General features: G+C 40.9%; 2 protein-coding genes across 8 annotated transcripts; both read right to left on the reverse strand.

Moving 5' to 3' along the window:
• Positions 1-176: 176 nt before the first annotated feature.
• On the reverse strand, positions 177-18,291 carry LOC113571810 (casein kinase I-like). Of its 7 annotated transcripts, XM_027000950.3 has the most exons (14): positions 17,882-18,071; positions 14,158-14,478; positions 13,237-13,277; positions 12,667-12,736; positions 8,762-8,913; positions 8,131-8,365; positions 7,931-8,016; positions 7,717-7,801; positions 7,108-7,256; positions 6,858-6,965; positions 5,383-5,493; positions 4,891-4,997; positions 4,615-4,638; positions 177-3,884 (listed from the first exon to the last, which is right to left on the reverse strand). In XM_027000950.3, exons 2-14 carry the CDS (start codon positions 14,327-14,329, stop codon positions 3,830-3,832), a joined length of 1,395 nt encoding a protein of 464 aa, XP_026856751.1. In that variant the 5' UTR covers positions 14,330-14,478; positions 17,882-18,071; the 3' UTR covers positions 177-3,829. The 7 variants fall into 7 exon arrangements, with proteins under 7 accessions (XP_026856751.1, XP_026856753.1, XP_026856754.1 ...); XM_027000952.3 differs by lacking the exon at positions 4,615-4,638; XM_027000953.3 differs by lacking the exon at positions 5,383-5,493 and having other exon boundaries at positions 17,882-18,070.
• Positions 18,292-18,582: 291 nt separating this feature from the next.
• On the reverse strand, positions 18,583-20,346 carry pclaf (PCNA clamp associated factor). The gene is made up of 4 exons (XM_027001042.3): positions 20,163-20,346; positions 19,269-19,355; positions 18,851-19,025; positions 18,583-18,723 (listed from the first exon to the last, which is right to left on the reverse strand). The coding sequence occupies exons 1-4, from the start codon at positions 20,206-20,208 to the stop codon at positions 18,690-18,692; spliced, it is 342 nt and encodes a 113-aa protein (XP_026856843.1). The 5' UTR covers positions 20,209-20,346; the 3' UTR covers positions 18,583-18,689.
• Between the last annotated feature and the right edge of the window lie 40 nt (positions 20,347-20,386).

Here is a 20,386-nt window from a genome sequence, read left to right on the forward strand (position 1 = left end):
ACGGGTTTCAGTACTCAAACTTACAAGGACTTTTTATGACAGCGCTTGCACAGGTTATGTTTGACTGATTATTGCTTATGACTTAGCGCTTACAGTGTGAACTAAGGGGCTTTCAGTGAACTTGAGAAGATAACAGGTATAAAACCATTATCCACAAGAATCACAAATGCGCAGAGTGAAGGTCAAGTGATTTCTTTTTTTTTTTATTTTACATAAAAAAAGGGTCCAAACTTGAGCTTCCCCCTCGGGGTGGAAGGAATAAAAAGTGAATTTTTCAACAAGGTTTGTGTGGCAGTACACACAGTGCCTCTGAATGGCAGACATTAAACCCAGAGCCAGCTTGACTCTTTGCAACAGAAACTTTCCAAATCTGAAAAACAAATGGGTTTTTTCCACAACTGGAGCCCTTAAGCACACTTAAAGCATAAAGATACATTTTGGAAGTGACATTCAATATTTTAACACAATAGCAATAATACAGTTGGGCCAGTGTTTCCAGACACAGATTAAGCCTAATACTACTCTATGTTAAAAAGGATTTTCAGTAAAAACAACAACAACAACAACAACAACAAAACTAAACAAAAAACACTGAGTGTCCAAAATGAGGTGGAAACCTTGCCTGGAAAAATAGTCGTTTAGGACTAAACCGTTAAAACCAATTTTGGGCCAACACCAGACAACTGCATTCATATCTTGCACAAGTCTGCTTTACAGTTTAAAATTAGAAAGGAAAAAATAAAAACAGTCTAAAACAGACTTCATTTTGACCATAAGACCATCAAACAATTAAATATTTTACATAATTTACAACAGGAAATAAAATATTCTGCAGTCAAAGACACAACTGAGCAGATTTAAAGATTTAAACTGAGCAGGTTCAAAGTTCATCACATCAGATGTCGGAAAACCACACAAGGAAATGTTTCCCATATCTTAAGACAAGTTTTCAATGAATACATTTTTTAAACATGTGACAATGGTCCATGCATTCTATTAGATCAAAGACATAAAATCTTTAAGTTTCTGTTAAAATCCTTTTAGCTGATACTAGATTCTATCTTAACCTGTGAAAGAGAAACCAGATCATTAATTTTAATACTCTAGAGTGGAAAGATGATAACTGATGAAGGTATGTTCTCTCTAACAGTGGCCCTTTTTTTATTCAAGCAAGTTTCCTTGCTTTGCAAATAAATAGTGGTGTAAAGAAGAAAACATCTGCAACATGCCTCATGTTACCACGCCCCAGAGCATTTCTGTGTATGGTTACATAATCTCAATACACTCTCCTGAAAGAAAAAATATATATAAATATGAGATTACAAAGCAATTTATATTCGAATACTTAAACATTGAATACCATAAAGTCAGAAGGGGATGATTTGGAAATGACAGCTAAAGTTACTAAAAGCCTTTTCAAAATGCACTCATTCAGATGCAAGTACACATTTCACATGGAGCAGCTCATTGTATGATGGCTGCTTCTGAATCCGTTTCTATATGTACAGTGACAAAGATAATTTAATACTAAGTCACCAACTCTAGGATTTCTAATGAAGACAGGCCTAGGTAAGATGATGTTTCCTGACTCAAGTGCATTTCAAACTCAAGTATATTTCAAGACTGGTTCAGTCAGTGTCAAAAGAAAAAACAAAATCAAAAATAAAACCCAACCCCAAACAAAAAGAATTAAATGAAATCTACAATAGTTTTGCACCATACCAATCAGTTATATGTCTATATGACTATTCTGTGGGAAAAGTATAAATCTAACACAGATTTTGTCATCCACCCCACCAGGAGGTGTCGATGACACCTTAGTGTTCTCTAAACAATCATACAAGTATTCACAATAAAATACCAAATAAAGTGAGCACATATACTGGAAATGCACAGAATCACATCATAAGTCAACTTTCCTTTGAGGCATGGTTCATCAAAATATAAAATAAACCTTAAGACAAGAAAAACAACAACAAACAAAAACCCTTCAGACTGTAAATCCATATCTAAAATTGAAATAAGTGAAACAGAACAAAGTCTTGCAGCAGAAATGTGTTGCAATAGTATTAATGCTATAAATAGTACAGCTGCTAGTTAGATCATACATGGGGAAACTCACATTCAATCAAAACAAATGAAAAACAAGTTTGAAGACGAAAGCAGAAATATTCAAAAAGATTTAGAACAAAACAATGTGTTTAGGGTAAACCTTAACTCTTCTTCATCACCTTCACTTAGTCTGGAAAGTTGCAATGAAACACCATTCCTTAATATCTTCATTCAATCCCCATCATCCCATGCCTGTAGCAGTTTGGGCCTTAGTATGTCACTTACATGAATACCTGTGTTGCCAAGGTGTGACTAGTTTGCAGTCTCCAGTTATGATAGGGACTGGCTCAAAGTTAACTCTAATGAGTCATCTATCTGATGTAGGTGTCAGACTGGGTTCTTTACCCATGGCTGGTCTGAGTGCATTTCTGTTGAGTGACAGTCTAGTTAAGGCATTAGACAGTTAGTCCAGCAGGGGGCACAGGAGCAGAGCCCTGAAACCAAGTAAGAGGAGTTGCTTCCTCCCTACCATGCAACCACATTCATGTATATAGAAACAATCATAGGGGAATAGTAATCTTAAAGAAACACGAATCACTACTGAAAATTTGTGAAACTGAAAATTGGAGAATGATAGCTAATCTCTAAGTATTCAGGAAACAGTATTGCACACTCAGATGCTGAAAGATTCTATATTGCAGTAGTTAACAATGCTGGACGCAGTCTCAAGCCAAGGAGTGATACGGAATTGGGTTCATCTTTTTATGCACCTGCCACGAACTGTATTAGGGGAGGCCGTGAGGAGGATCATGCAAACTACAATAGGATTAAATACACAGTTCCATGAAATATGGCTTTTGGTTATCTAATCAAACATTTTGCATGCCACAAATACCTTCAGGATAAATACTTTAATATATGGAATAGTCTTTCAGATTTTGATATTAAGGGACAAAGACGAAATCGTCTGGGAAGTCAGTTCTCTATGCCAAAACCCGATAGGACTGAACATACTTGCACAAAACAGCATGGTACCTATTGCACTTTAACATGCAATAATGTATCTGTCCAGTGTAACACACTCCCCTAATCATGATTGTCATGGTGTGTTGGGAGGGGAGCTTCAAACAGCGTTCCCACTATGCCCCTGAATCACTCAAAAACTGATCATGTGGTGACTCCGCTGTATATGTATTGCTATTGCTGACTTTATGGTTTTAGGTGACGGTTAATCACTAATGGAGGGAACGGAGATTTATATTCAGATTGCACAGAAAGTGCATGAGAAAACTGGACTGGAGTATAAGCTTGTTGTGCTACGGGGAATCTAGGTAATGACTTCCACTGTGTCCAAAAGCAATGGGAAATTGGGAGGAATAGGACAAATAAGACCAGGAAGTAGAAAGAGAAAGGCCCTAGAGCTGTTTGGGAGAAACGACACTAGAATTTCTGCTAAAGTATCCATATCTAAATGTGACTGCAGAAGTGAAGCTTGATGATCCACTGTTGACAGGCTCTTCACAAGGAGAGACCTCCACAAAAACATCAAAATACGAAAAATATAAATAAAGGAAAATTTGGATGAACAGACTGGGCGAGACACAGTCTCGTCCAGGTGACTCTGGACTGGTAATGAGCCTGTCTTTGGAGTCTAGGGTTGCTGCAGGGCAATAAACCACTGTGTGTATGTATTGGCCTTTTAAGTTCCAGCCATGAACAGGGTTCCCTGGAGAGGCTCACATCAGCAGTGCAGTGGAAGTAAGCAGGGGATTTGGGCTCATTTGTGCCGGGGAGAACTCTTCTTCCGCTTGCGTTTGAAGAAGCAGCAGCACCTCAACAAAAAGAACAAAAAACACATCGTTATGTGCACATGTGGGGAGTCCACATATACTGAACCTCTCTCAACCCATAGCACTCACACAGGTACAGCCACTGTAACTTAAATAAAACAACATAAATGGGTTTTTGGACAAGAAACACACAAAACACAGACAACAAGACAACAGTGACTTGACTTGGGCATCACTGAAAGGATGTTTACAGCTGGTGTCAGCACAGACATGCTGTCAGAGATACAAGATACCCGAGCGGCACGTAAGACAACTTTGAGCCTGAGCCATGCTGATAGGGTCTGCTGTAAACTACATGATCCAGCATTGGGGCATGAGCCTCACAGTACTAGTGCCATAGAAACTGACAGTTTTTCATCTCTGCTATTTAGTACAGCATGGTAGGAAATAAAATAAAGAAAAAACCTACTGTATTTTTGGTTTTTGAAGAATCATCGTTATATTCTAATAATATATGTTCTATTTGCTAACCAAGCTAAACTAATTGACCTGTGCCAGTGACTGTGCTATGCAGGGCAGTAGTCTGTTCTAGAAACTGTGCCGGTGACTGTGCGGTGTATGCCAGTACTGTTTGACATGTGCCAGTGACTGTGCTATGCAGGGCAGTAGTCTGTTCTAGAAACTGTGCCAGTGACTGTGCTGTGTAGTACTAGAGTTTTTCCTGTCTGCTTGTCTCTGGAGTGCGATGAGTACTTGGAAAAAAGAGACTCACCACAAGTTGAGCATTTTCACGCAGCTACAGAAAGTGTAGAGAAAGAGATAGAGATTAATTCTGTACACACAAACAGGCGAAGTGACAAGACATGCAACACCACACACACAAACACACGCGCACAAGGCAAGTGCACAGTGGGAGACATACAGAGAACAAGAATGGGGATGTGCAAAAAAGAAACAGCTAGACTCAATGAAACTGAAAAGGAGTGACTGTGAGGACACCAGTTTCTACAACACAGAGACAAGGGAAGATAGAGGAAAAACAACATACTTAGCCTCATCCACCACTTCCACATCTGCCTGTGTTGTAATTGGTGCATTGGAATGGGCTACCAGAGGCTCATCTACATTCAATTCCCCATTGGTTGAGCTGATAACCTGCAACACAGGTTGTGGGCCAATCATAAAGAGCAGTTAACATAATGACAAAAAACACACTTCAAGATGTCAGTGGCACAGTTCTGTCCTAACAATACCATGACAAGGATATTGCATTAAGAAACAAATGTTATCAAACTAAAAAATAAAACACATGATAAGCAAAAATTCATAAAGTAACAGATCACTTAATGAGCAGTGTGGAGAAAATGCAAGCCTGCGTTTGAATAACATTCATGAGCAGGTCAAATAAACAGAACTTTCTGCTTAGCTGGGGCCGATGTGAGGGGGCAAAATAAAAGCGCATAAACAGGAAGGCTCCGTCTGGGCGGTGGGTGTGGCAGAGAGGAGGTGAGGGCGCGGTGCATCCAGAGCCCCGCTGTACCTGTGCGGAGCCACCATGCCTCTCAGTGGCCAGGTACGAGCTCAGGTAGGACAGGTTGGTCTGCCGGTGTGGCTGCACGTCCCACGCTCCCCTGTGCTCCGAGCCAGGTGTCTAACCCCCCCCCCCGTGCCAAGCAGCAATGCCAGGGGACGTTGGGAGAGAGGGCAGGGGTAAGGAGGTGCGGGGGGACAGGCAGCCATGCATTGCACACACCAAACACAAATGCAAACCGACGTGGGTGACAGACGCAGGGCAGAGCCGGGTTAGTCATACGGCAAGAGTGCCGTGGTTATGATACGAAGGTGGGGAGTAACAAACAATGACATGCGCGTACACACAAACGCACACGCACACGCACGCACACACATAAAAAAGGAAAGTTTAAATAACTTCAATCTTCTTGAAAAGAACAGACAAGGCAAGAGCTAGTGGCAAATGTCATTACTGCCTGTAAGTGAGCTCATGAACACTTTCTAAAAAAGTAATGGCTAACACTCAGCATGACTCATGCTTCCATTCAGGCATTAGCTTAAGCCTGAAACCCAAGCACCACTCCACAACACTGTCTTTTACAATCAGTTCACAGCAACACACAACCCACAATCCATCCATGAGCTCTTTTGGTATTACTCTATTCCAATGGTTGGAATGCTCTGGGTGTTTTTCCCTACAAGTTTTAAAAGGGAGTCTGTTTGGGCAGAGCGTCTGTTTGCTCTTGACATGCACGTGGAGACAGAGGGCGGCTGCTAGCAGTGACTGACAAACACAATGGCTCAACGATGAGCACTTTGCGCTGTTTCTGTCCTCACTATCTCCCCCAGAACCATCCTGTATCCTGTGCTCCTGCTCCTCTCTCTCTAGTCATGTTCCCTTTCTCCCTTTTTCCCTTTTTTTTTCCCTTTTGTGTGAAAATGATGGAACCACATTAAGATAACCTTTCAGTGGGAGTGATGTGGGTCAGTTTACACTGTGGCTGAGGCCAGTAACTGCAAGAGAAAAAGAATCCTTGCTCAGCACTGTTTAGATGCTTTATGAATGCAGGCCCAGGTGTGGCTCTGGGTGATGTCAGTGGTTTATGAGTAGTCCGAGATTAGACGGCACAGCCACAGGATAGACAGAATAGCACCACAGCTGTTTATCCAATCAAAGAGGGGCCAGCGTAGCCGGGCCAATCAGAACACAGTGGGGTTGCTGGAGGCAGAGGGTGGGGGCAGCCGGACCATCTCATGGAAATTAATTTATCTCTCCGGGGTTGTCTTTCTGATTCCACCATGCTCTGTCTCAGGCTCGTCACCTCTCTCTTTAGCAGCTGGCAAGGTGATAACAGTGTGAACTGAGCCAAGAGGATGCTATGGACAATTTATTTCTATTTCTATTTAATTTTATTCAGCAAACGAAACCTTAATGATATAGTCAACTGCTGTTTGTGGAGCAGACTCCTTTTTGCCTGAGCATGTTTGAGTGGTTGTGTGTACCTGGTTACGCAGTGGCTGATGTTGTGACGGTCTCTCTCTGTTGGTGTGGGTCTCTCTGGTGACGGCAGAAGCGCCTGAATCCACAGGAACCGACCCAACTGGTGTCGGCTAGGGGAGGGATGAACAAAACACCTCAACACAGAAACTCACCACCCACTGTTCAAAACACCAACATTTTTTCTTTTCAAAATAAATGCAAGACTAACTTCAGAGCAATAACTACTACTAGCACTCTGCAGTAAATACTCACGATCTGTCTGCCGACCCAGTCGTACGTGTAGTCAAACGTGTATCCTTTTCTCTCAAAGAGTTCGGTGAAGAGAGTCCTTAAGTATTCGTAATCAGGCTTCTCGAAGAAATCTAACCGCCGCACATAACGCAGGTACGTAGCCATTTCCTCTACGGGGCAAAGAAAAGGTACATTATAAAAACGCATACACCTATATCACAGCCCCATTCTAGAGGTGAATGATATAACAGCATTACTTTGGTGCTGCAATATGCAATTACTTGTTTATACTATTTGAATAGTTTAATATCATAGATGAATCTAAACATCCTGAATGCTAGGTTAGATCATAGCCCTGATGTCTAGGTATTTAAAAAAACATATTGCACATATTACATAATGACATTTTTACAATTATTAAGCTATAACTCTTAACTAAAAAGACTTTCATCCTGTCCTGAAAAGTGGCTCTTGGAAACCTTCTTATAATACTGTAATTTCTGTAATACTGTAATACTTACAGATGTGATATAATACTTATATATGTGATATGAAGCTGATCCTAACATTAATCTTAGAGCAAAGGAAATTGCAGTGGGGGAAATGCTAGACAGAATGGCACAGTCATACCTGGGAAGTTCTCACAGAGAACCTCAATAGGAGTGTTCCGCTTGGTGTCTCCAATTTTCTGGTAACGCTCTTTCAGTGTATCTGCCTGGTGGATCAGAGACAACCAAACAGTCAGGTTCCTTCATGTCTGTTAAGCCCACTCAACTAGTTATTGACAAATCTTATTCAAAAAGGGGCCAATGATTTGGGAATCAGTGCCAACAGCGACACTCACCTTCAGGCCCTGCCATGGCAGACTACCTCTCAGGAAGTACATAAACATGTGCCCAAGTGCTTCCAGGTCGTCTCGTCTACTTTGCTCTAAGAAATAAATAAATAAAATAAATTGCTTTCTTGAGCTCACTTATAGTTCCTATTACATGCTCTGTGTGTTGTATGTCAAAAGTGCGCCTTTACTCAGGTGTGTGTGTGTACCTTTTCCCAAGTGTGTGTTGATGGACATGTAGCGTGCAGTGCCAGTCAGACTCTTGTGTTCTCTGTAAGGTATGTGTTTTTTGGTCTCTGGGTCGATATACTCCTTTGCCAGCCCAAAGTCAATGATGTGAATGATGTGCTCCTTTTTACTGCCCTGCCGCCCGATGAGGAAGTTCTCTGGCTTGACATCCCGGTAAATGAGGTTTTTCGAGTGGACATATTCCATCCGGGATATCTACACAGAAGCACCACAGAGGAATCATCCAACCATCCAAATGAGCATGGCCTGAATGATATAGAACATCTGAGGTAGGAGTTACTATGCTTAGCTTCGCAACATAAAATCCTGACTTCACTTATTACAGGTGAGGCAAAAGTTTATGTTAGATCACTATGAATAGGCCTATCTATGAGTGAACATACCTGATTCAACTCATCAGTTAACTGACAAAGCTCTCACAAAATGGGCCAAGTGTGGGCAGGAAAATACACACACAGAACAAGATGCTCCAGGAACAGGGACATGAAGACCACTTATGTAATCAGAGAAATGGCACAGTAGATGCATTTAAACACAATCTGTTGATGCTGTTGCACATTTGGCCTTTATTATAGTAAAGTCCATATTCACCAGTTGAATGGCAATCATGAGGACTGTCTTCAAGGAGAATGTTCGGTCACACAGGTCAAACAAGTCCTCCAGACTGGGACCCAGAAGCTCCAGAACCATTGCATTATATTTCCCACATGGGCCAAAGTAAAAGACCTGCGGCAGACCCTCCACTGAAAGAAAGGGAGGGAAAGAGAGAAAGATGAAGAGACAGATAGACAGAATGAGAAGAGAGGGAGTTATCTTTTAATTACTAATTAATAAAGACATTTTAAAGCGCAGAACTTAAACATGGTTTAATTTGGGAACTGTTAATTGAATTATTGGTTTTAAGAAAAAAAGTGTTCTTAAAATCTCTTACCATCACAGTTCATTAAACACATGGCTAAATCAAATGGATCCTGAGTACTAGTCTAATTTCTGGGCAGAGACTTGTGCATTTCCTCTCCTAGTCCATTCCAAAAGTCATGCTATAATTAACCAGTTCATCACTACTGGAAGGGGTCTAACCACACCAGTAAATCATTTTCAAAGCCCCTTTTCTTTCAAAGAGAAAACAGCAGCAACTGCAGCACTTACTAATGGGAGAATCCTAATAAAGAAACTGAGCTGGCTATATGGCCAGTGAGTCTTATTCAGGGTACCATTAACTGACTGGGAATAACCCAGAGAAAGGTTCCTGTGACACGAGCCGTCCGTCACGTTTATGTGTGCACTCGAGATCACCAGCTGTTTTACAACACAGGGTAGATGAATTAAATGTGAACATAAACAGTGCTGCATCACAGCTTGCCCCCCAACACACTCACACAGGTGTGCCTACTATTAATTTGAGAAACCAGCAGTGCACATCTAGAGTCTTATGGATGCAGAAGCAGATTGACTTGAAGTGAACAGAGTAAAACAGCAGCAGAATCTGAACTACTTTTGAAGTATACAAAACGAGCTGTGATGCTAACACTTACTACTGCATTACATCTCAAAGGAAATTAATGGGAAGCCTGGTAAAGCTATTTGTAGGAGTGTGTAGGATGCTACTAACTCATGTATATTGTTTCAGACACCACTGCTTTATAGTTAGCTCAATCATTCCTATACAAAATTTTTTAGATTATATTGTTACCAGTAACAATGAACTCTGAAGGGAAAAGGTTTGTTTAAGGCCATGTGTTGCACATTCAGGGGCCAAATGAGCAACAAGAGCAGAATCTCTATTCTAAGCCTAAAGGGAAATGGCCCTCCCTCTTTAAAATAAGTGATGCTAAGTGGAGGGACTAAGTGTGGGTGTTCCACTCTCAACAGCCTAGAGCATGAATCAGATTCACACAAAATACATGGATGGATGGAGAGACACACACACAATCAATCAATCTTACTCTTATATGCTGACTCACTGTTTTACACATTTCCAAATGACATTCCCAGTATCAGCAATCCCCCTGGCTGATAATTGCCTAGGAGTGTTTACCAAGCACTGCGTGAATCATCATTGCCGCATGTAGGCTTTTGGAAACAACAGAATTATGTAAGTCATCCCACACCAACTTCAATCTAATCAAAAAGTATTTATGTTGAATGTTGAAATATCTGCATTTCCACCAATACTGAGACAGGGAATCAATATTTAATGCAGTTTAAAATTATTTTTGATAATAAATCGTTACATTACATTAGGATTGCAATGGCATGTAGGATTTGCTATGTTAGCAGACAGAATTTAGAGACTCCATGTCCAAATCCATCTCAAGGATCCAGAATGCTCAAGAATCCTCCAAAAATGGACAAGGTTTTAACAGGCCAAGCCTGAGACAAAAAGAACAGCAGTTAAGGAGGAAGTATGTATGTTGATACATAAATATGTCTTCCTGTATAACAGTGTGTGAGTGGGAGTGAGACAGAGAGAGAGAGAGAGAGTGAGAGTGAGACAGAAAGTCAGCATCTATATAGGTTGACTAGCCTAATGTACACAATTCATCACAGGGAATACTGTCATGTATTGTAATACACAAATGGAGGGAGTGACCCCACTGATCATAGATAAGCCTTGGCACACACAGCAATTTACAAGCAACTGGAAAATCAAGGAGGAGCGGGGAAGAAAGGGCAAAGGAGATCTAGACAGATATGTAAAGCTCAGCAGGGCTGAGGGAGCAGTTGTTGTACTGGGAGTGACTACATTCCCTACACTCAGGAAATAATGCAGTCTCTCTCTCTCGCACTTTCACTTTTAAGATCAGTGCAACATGCCCTGATCTTAATTTATGAGTCCAGTCTACTTGTACACAGGAAGGAGTAATGCTGGAACTGTTTAGATACCAATGCTGATGGATTCAGTTCTTTCTAGCCTATACCTCTCATGCTTGACAGATGATTAATTTTTTAACAGGTTAGCAGCTTTTTAAACATTTTTTAACAAAACATACATCACCACCATTCTCTGCTTGGTAAGCATTCCAGATAATAAGCTTGGTTATACTAAGCAAAGGTAAGAAAGCTAGCTAGTTACCTGCTAGTGACACATCCTGGCTGGAAGGCTGCTTTATGTTTTGCCCTTAATGCTAATACCAAATGGTTTTCTCATGCAGTAAAACAAAATGCAGTTTTCTTGGTAGAGTTTCATTATCTGCGTTAGCATAAGTTGTGTTATGTTTTATGGGTTACCATCCATGGACATTATCAGTTTAAGGCATCTAGCACTATTACTTTTCAAAAGCAGAGCTAGTCTGTGCACTTTGTGCACATTCTGCACATTGTTCAGAGTTAATCGGACATTAAAAGAGTTGCTGTGGCATGTCTGTGCTGAGCCATTAGCTCTTCAGATTCATTTTCAGCAAGTTATTTAACCAAGAACTGATTGCAGTCAAAAATAAATATAACATTTGAACAAAGCATAGAACAAGCACCTCTTGGTGCTCGCTGGTATGAAACTATTACTTGGTGCTTTTTGGGAATTAAATTTTAGTGAGCAGCTCAAAACATACAATCTTCACCATCAAACAATGAAAGCCTGAAAATGTATGCATGTCACACAGCTGATTCACAGAGCAAAACTAATGCAACAAACAACTTTCTTTGTTTGACAGAATTTCCTGTTCACTGCAGCATGCACAGAGCTGCAATCTCCCACTGATGACCTAAAACGATAAGACACCCCTCAAGGATAAAACGATAAGACACCCATTAAGGACCACTGCATCTCAGACATGCACGGGCCACTTCAGCAAAGGGATACTTAAGATGTCCCGTATAATGATAACAAACCAAGATAATGCACACACTTGCGTGTGCAAGCATGCACACCCACACTGATTAATGAACAAATATCAGGACAGTGAGCAGATGTCTCAACAACAACAGAGGAAGAGGGCTGCCGTTTAACACCTGTGTCTGCAAAAACAGAGAGAGGGAGAGGTTAGAGATGAGGTAGAGAGACTGGAAGAGAGAGAGAGAGAGAGAGAGAGAGAGAGAGAGAGAGAGAAAGGCATAGAGAGAGTATGTGTATGCATGCATGCAAGAAAGACTGAGCAAAGGTGAGAGACAGAGAGAAAGGATGAGTGCATCAGTGTGAGTGTGGGGTGAGTGCGAGAGTAAGACAGGAAAAAAACAAACCCAACCGACAGGCCCTGAAGTAATTTTTACAAAAAAAAAAAAAAAAAAAAAAAAAAAAAAAGGTTCCACCTAAACTATTCACCTTGTGACTACATGAAACAAAGATCATCATCTCAGTGGATACAATCTATGTGACTCCAATTTACAACACTGGTTCAGCAAGGTGCTTAATATGGAGAGAAACAGGGAGATGAAAAGAAGAAGGGATGCAGTATAAGCATGGCATGTGTTGATTTTGAGTAAGGGTTCATAAACGTTGAGGGAGAGGCAGGCAAAGGAAGAGAGAGAAAGACAGAGGAAGGGGGGGGGGGGGGTACCTGTGCTGCCCAGAGTTTTGTAGAACCGGTACTCCAAATGCAGCTGTGGTGCCCTCGACTTCACAGACTCCTGTATGACATAAGAGAGAAGCAGTAGGTTTACACATCAGGGTCCACAAGAGTTTTATATTTTTATGTGGTAGCTTTACATGCACAACTAAAAGACACTCATATAACATTACATATGTAGATAAGCATTTAACCAAGGGCACCAAGACTAAACAATATCCATAGGAACCACATTATTTTTTAAAGTACCAAACAAAACAATAATTTAGATAATAAAGATTTGTCACTGCTAAATGCAATACTTGTCAAATTAAAAGTCTGCAGGTACTGTGGTATTATACTGTGGGATTGCTTTCATTACATTCTGAAGACCTGTACTCTTAACAACAGTTCCTTGTAAAGGACAGAACAAGAACCTTTCCCCATTTTAAAGGCAAACAGAAAGCAGAGTTTCAAAACCTTTTCAGTGAAATCACAATTAAAGCCTTCCAAAGCTACATGTTAAGGTTTAAATGCATTTCTTTAGCTTCATAGGAAAAAGCATAGCTTTGCACTACTTACCAGTTTTATTGCCACATATTCATTGGTGTAAAGGTTTTTACCTGAAACAGCAGAGATATATCCATACATTTGTGAGATCTACTAGTACATTTTAAAAAGCCTAACAAAAAGGCTTTGTTCAGTAGAACATCTAAAGTCATGAATATACTATATGTTTCTGGTCTATGAAAACAAGATTTAATGGTTTTTTTTTTAAGTTTTATATGGTCACCCCATTGCTATGTATTTAAGCTCAGTGAAGGGGTGCAGTTTCACAAGCTTCTCAATACCAAAGGGGTCGGTAACGTCAGAAATGACAAGTGGCAACATTAAAGCTGGCTTGAACGTATCATTTAAAACTAAACCACATCTTCAGAATAAGTAATTTTAAAGACTCGATCAATGACCAGAGCATATTAAAACGTGCTTTATGTAAATGTAAAAACAGCCCATCACGACTGCCTTGTGGAAGAAAGTAATAGTGCCATGCTCAAAAACAATCATAAATTAAAACAAATCTTTTTGGGGGGGGGATGAGAGTTCAAAGAATGACATATTTGATCAAACAGTTTCTAACTGTTCTATAAATATATTCAAACAGAGTATCTCAATAAATATTTCTGCTCATGTTTCTGCTGAAATATATTTAATATGGGCAGGTGAAGTGAGTAAAAACCTACATGATCTTGTTCACTGTGAAAACTTCTGACTGCAACTAAACACTCTTTCACAGGACCATCTGTCTAAATATACAGGTGCAGAACATGCAGCACACAAAGCGATAGAAAGCACATCTGAATATCAGTAACAGTTTTATGCTGTCCAAATGTTATGGACTATACCATGCCAGATGGCCATGCTTCCCAACCACCATAACGCTACAAATGACAGAACTACAGATTCAGACATACTCTAGTTTGATTCTGAAGTAGTAAAACTCACCAAGCTTCAGCTCTCCAAAGTTTCCACATCCAATCTTCTTCCCCACGCGGAAGTTTGGCCCCACCATCAGCACCCCGGAGGACCCAGACGGGCGAGAGTGTGTGCCCCGCCCTTGCGTGGGCTTGCCACTCCGGGCTGGCCGCTCGCCTTCCTTGTCCCGAGTGTGCTCCATGGCTCCGGGTACTAAGGGAGTCAGCACAGCCCCTAGGAGAGCACCTCAGCCCGGGACTGCGGGCATGGGACAAGGTGTTCAGGAACCACACGCCAGCCCTTCTCAGTGCTGATACTGCATTACAGCACAGAGGACTAGATGCAGCTGACCTGTGTGCAGGAAAGAAAAAAGAAAAAGGTTTTTATGTTAGTTTTTTTACATGCAAACTGAAAAAAACCAGATCAGAATTAGTGATCTGAAAAACAACCATCGCCACAGAATGTGCATATAAGAGTTTAGAATCTCCCCTTCTGCCCTAATCTAGAAGCAGATAATGAACCTCCAATATCTGGGAGCATTCATGTCTGCGCATTAGACATTAGCCTAGTATCAGACTAGCTGGCCCCTAACACCACCCACCACTGCATGCACACAGCTGCCTCCCCCAGGGATTCTCCTTGCATGTGTATTAGAAATACCTGGTTATAATACAGGTGGTGCATAAGTCAAATACACAGCAAAAATAAAAAAAATTAAAAATGGAAATGGTGTAATGTGAAATGATGGACATTTTACTGTAAGTTAAGATGATGGAATGTCTCATTTTCTACTAGTGGGCAACATTAAAGGGGAGGCATCCCCTATCACTGTGATTCACTGTGATATCATCCCCCATCACTTGATTTCTGCTTTTGACTTTCAACTACATATCTAGGCGTTTTGCAGTTAAAAAGAACGTAAATAAGTTTCCTTGTCAATTAATCTTGTTACCTGTTATGATTACACTGTAACTACAAGAAGCCAAGCTCTGTTCTAAATATAACCATTAATGATATAATCAAGAAGAAAGTTGGTTAAGCTTTCTCTATATGGTAAAGTGTCATACAAAATGCCCCGTGGAAACACTTGCCAGTACTGTTTCCACAAAACCTTACCTTGACATTCTCAACTGAGACCTTGGTAATTTCTTGGAGTGTGCACTCAAATCAAATTTCCTAAAACCTTGACGTTATCACGCTGTTTTTTTATTAATAAGTCCCTGGCCAACTGATACACTGCCTTTTGAGGTGCATTTTGTACTATAAACATGAGCAAATGTGCATTTAAGCAAACAAACTAAAAAGACAATTTACTTCAGAAGTACATTACACGTATTTATTTATGCATTTGACAGACGCTTTTATCCAGAGCGAGTTAAATTTCAATCACACTACAAAGGTAGGTAAATAAAGCGTCAGGAAGCCCTAGAGTGGTGCACTTGCCCAGGTGGGAGACTGAACCCCAGCCTCCCAGGGGGAGATTGTTACCCACTACACTATACTAACCACTCTCCAAAACAACGGTTTCTGTGCAATTTTGATGTGTATAACCAGATTTCAATTGTAATATTGAACATCACAAAACATACTTTAGTATTAACATGTTGACCATGCATATTTAATAACTTTCAAATATTCAGTCATGCCCAACACATGCAGTACATTATGCTCAGTGTAAATAATTCATGGCAGATTATTAAACCCTCATCTGTGGATGCACACTTATTTACCAGTATTGTACATTCCATTTCTGTTTTATACTAGCAGATGTGAGCCTATGTTGCAGCATGCTAGTTGATACAAATTATTTAAATTGGACCAGTTTCCAATAAATAATGGAAGTGTTACATTCAGCATAAATCATGTTCTGGCCCTTCCCAAGAGGCGAAGAAGGTTGCACCTCTTTGTGGCCTTCTCTGATACGCAGACGCAAATCTAAACTGAGTGATATCTGTGCTTTAGAAAAATGTAGAAACACTGACTAAAAATGTTACTGGAGTCATGTAATGTATGTTGCATGGATTCGCGTATACTGCATCCTAACTGGAAGAAACAGACCCAGATTAAAAGGAGAATTCTGAGGCAGTTGAGTCTAGGTTTTCTATGTCTGGCTGTGGAAGACATGTATTAGTCAGCTTGGCAAGCAGTGATGCAGAGCTATTCTCAGAACCATTGATCAGAAGTGGTAAATAAGCCTTGCCACGCAGCACACCACTGCACAGCTCACAGATCATATAAGACACAGACACTCAATCTGGGAGAGATCATGTATTATTCAAACCTTTAAAAGGTTCAGCCTGTGCTCCAATCACAGTGAGCTTTAGGTCATTTCAATGGCAAACCAAATGAAAGAACAGATTTAGTTCATACTCGACCACATGGTTCCACTGGTTGAATCAGTTTTCCTCCTTTACTAGCCTTATGTAGCAAAAAGGTGTCACTATTTCTAGACATGATGGTATGCTTGGGTAAGTGTTAGAAAATGGGTAGAGATGCAACACATGGTCAAAGTCAGAGCTAGCGTCTGCTACATACAGCATTTAATAGCAAATGGTGTATGGTTAAAGACTGGACCGTGGTTCCCAAAGAGATAACAGAGTTTCCCTTTTCCATGATGACATGAAGTAATATGACTGAGGAACATTCCAAAACCTAGCAAGTTTTCTATGATCAATATGAACTACCACCCAACGACGCAAACCGTTTTCACGCTAAAGGTATCAATTTCACCACAAACAAGCAGCTAGCTACAGTCCTGTCTGCACAATCGAGCCTTGGGCAATGCTAGGAAAGAGGAAAACACACCCAACAAACAGATCCAAAGAAATCGTTAGCTACATTTCTAGCCACTGTTGAATTGTGCTGACACGAACACCACGGGGCGAAAAACTGCTCACTAGATATAGTATTTTGATTCAACGCGTAAACACTTTACCTAACCTAGCTCCCACACAATTTTCGTCTGTTCCGCGTAGTCTTGACAATCATTTTGATGTTAAATTAATATTTAGAAGTCAGTGTCTTATTTTGAAGGTACACGTTTTCATAAGTTTGTGTCTTAGATAGCTAACGAGATACATGTCTGCTGTAACTTAGCTAGATAGCTACCCACAACGCCTAGGCTATAAAGTCTTTAGACCTTGCTGAACAGACGGGCATATGGACTCGTAATCAAGACAATCCCGAAAGTAAGCAATAAGCCAACCAGTTTTACCTGACACACCAAACCGGATGCGGGTAGCTGTCAAGTAAAAAGGGCATTGCTAGCTACAGTAAACGTGTTGTTAAAAAGGTAAAACAAATGTTAGCTGGCCAACTAGATTAGCCGGTTACATCATTAGCGCCTGGGACTCAGAACGGACTAGTTATCCTCGTCAGTCTATCTAAAGTTTGCTAAAATACAACATTATTCTCGGCTCTCTAGCTGCAGTTTGCAAAAAGCCTCTACGCCACACTTCTAACTATAGTTACTCTCGAGCGATCACCCAAACTAGCTCAACCACAACTTGCCTGATAAACAGACAAAATGTAACGCTATCAATATAGACAATATATAAATCGGCCTGTTAAACATTTGAGCCCGTTTCACACTAATTTTAGCCACACTTATCGTGACCAAAGCAAACCTATGGACCAAACCAACAGCTAAAGCCAGCTGATCAACTAGCTGCTTAGCGAGCTTGTAAGTTAGCCAGCGTTAGCTACCCACAGCCCAGCTGCCAGTGCAAATTTCACTGAAAATGAAGTCTCTTACTCAAAAAAAAAACACTGCAGAACGTTTCGATCACTTCATGTCCGACCGCAATTAAATCCTCCAAGTCCTCGTTCTGAAGTGGAAAATATATTAAAATATATATATATACATATCGTCTTTAGACTAGGCGAGTATCTCCGTTCCTTCAGTCTCCTGTCAATGGGTTCAGTCCCGGAACACCTCCGCCTATGGAAGAGAGCTCATCCGGGTAACAAGGTCATGTCCAAGACAGCTAAATCATTACTACTGTTCCTACCACAGGACATATTAAATAAAATGACATAACACGGGAAAGTATACTTACAATAAACCCAAACTACAACTCCTGCACGATCATCTTAAAGTACACAGCAAGACTCCGTCGCCCGGTCTGGCGAACTCATTCTAGTTTGAGAATGCGCTTCTGTACGGTTGTTGAGGGCAGTACACCAGATTGATTTACTCGTTATTGCTGTAGATCTACGTTCAAACAAGTAGGAAATTGGACGTAGGTTGAACATTTCCTGGGTTCTGAGTTTTGCAGCACAACCCCTTTCTACTCCTACTTAACCTTATTCATTTCTCAAAACCTTAGCTCTGGCTTGATTAAAGATCCTCTGGATGTACAAGTTTCAGCCAGAAACCTAGATGTGCCATTTGCCATCTCCTGGAAAAAGGTCAGTGCAACATTGCCCCCTCCCAAGATCACCGCAAAAAACTACAGATTTTGAAAGACAGTTTATTAAAGTTATATACAAAAATGAATGGTATAAATTATTTACAAACATTTACATTAAAAATTCAAGCATCAATACATTGATCAAACGTGTTATTCATCCTCATCTTCTGGGAGTGGTCTGGATCTGAAAGAGTCAAAATGAAAAATCAACATAGATGGAGAACATCTCTTTCCTACACAACAGAAAAGCAAATGCACACACTTAAGAACCTTTGCCACCTAGGCTGTTTGAACTGTGCCACAGAACTTACTTTCTGGGCATATTGGACACGCCACTGCCCCCAGCCTCCTCCCCATCAGACGAAGGGTGCAAGTTCTCCTTCTCTGGCTTCCTGCCGGGGCCACCAAAGAAGTCCCCGATGCCTTTCTGCCACGTTGGCGTGGGACGTGGACACACAGGGTTTCCACCAGCATATTTGTTTTTGGCTAAAACAGAAAACTATGCTTGCAACTGCAATCATACAAATTTCAATATGACTTTCTAACGCCTTAGGTATCCATTACATATGGTTGAAAAAAACAAAACAAAAACGTTACCAGGCATTTGATACAATATAAAACTAACCAGAAACTGGTCGGTTGAATTTTAAAGATTGGACCAGATATAGGGATATGAAAATGTGAGACTGCAGCAAAAACACAACAGCTAGAATTAAGCGTTAAACCAACCAGGGGTGCCTGCTTGAGAGCTGCTGCTCGATGAATTGGCAGAACTGGAGGCGCCAAGTGACTTCCTGGGCGCCGAAGCAGCGACCGCTAAAACAAAAACATTCCGGTTAGTTTTATTGTTATACTTTTACATTAGTTAGCTACATCGCTGTGAATGAAAACTATTTAACGTGAGCTACAAGTCGACGTTGAGCACCCAACCCCGAAAAGCACCCTTATTGGCGCAGCAGTTCTGGCGCCATTTCTCCCAGGTTATAAACACAGCCAAACATTTCCTCGCTTAATTTTCTAATGTTCTACACTAATGGACTTGGCGAATATAGCGAGCTAACAAAAGGTACTATGTTTGAGGTTTTCACGACAAAAAACGGAAACTTAATAAAAGAAGTAGCAGTTCACCATCAACAAGCAAGACAGCTAGTTTAGCATAGCTAACGTATGGCAAATTCTCAATCTGAATGGTCGTTAACCTCAGCGAGGGGATCCTACTTGCTGTCATTTATAAATACATATTTCCGAGTATCTAGGCAGCCGTCTAGTGCATTAAACAGTAATAAAGAAGCCGGTTGAATACTTCTTGGATGGATGTCCTCTATATATTAACTAGATAGATTAGCTAACGCCAGCTACATTTAATATAGCATCACTCAAACCAATAGGCGGGAGACTAAAGGCACCACAGCAAGCTCAGCTTTTACTAGCCAGCAAGTCACTTCTCCGAGCGTACAGACATCTAAACCCAACGATCGAAGATCAGTTCTTGGGTAGCTAGCCTCCGCTGAGCAGTTAATTGTGGAGCAAAACAAAAACAAAATTTGGTCATCTGAGTGGCTTATAGTAGACACTTCACTACACCGACGAACCTGTGACTATCGCTGCCGTTTAAACGCTTACCTTTCCGGTAGGTCGCAGGGACACTGTCGGCTTTCGTCCTGACCATATCGCTCCTTTTCTTTAAAAAAAAAAAAAAAAAAAAAATTTCAGCCGTTACCTCCCTGAGTAGAGATAAAGAAATAAGAAATAACCCAGCGCTTCCCGCCACCCTTTTAAACGCGAGACAAGACGGTTTTGCTCAGAGAGGAGGGGGCGGGTGGGCGTGATGACGTCACGTGGCTCCA

The sequence above is a fragment of the Electrophorus electricus genome, chromosome 4 (assembly GCF_041902795.1).
Source record: "Electrophorus electricus isolate QZ-2024a chromosome 4, ASM4190279v1, whole genome shotgun sequence".
In the NCBI taxonomy this organism is placed as follows: domain Eukaryota; kingdom Metazoa; phylum Chordata; class Actinopteri; order Gymnotiformes; family Gymnotidae; genus Electrophorus; species Electrophorus electricus.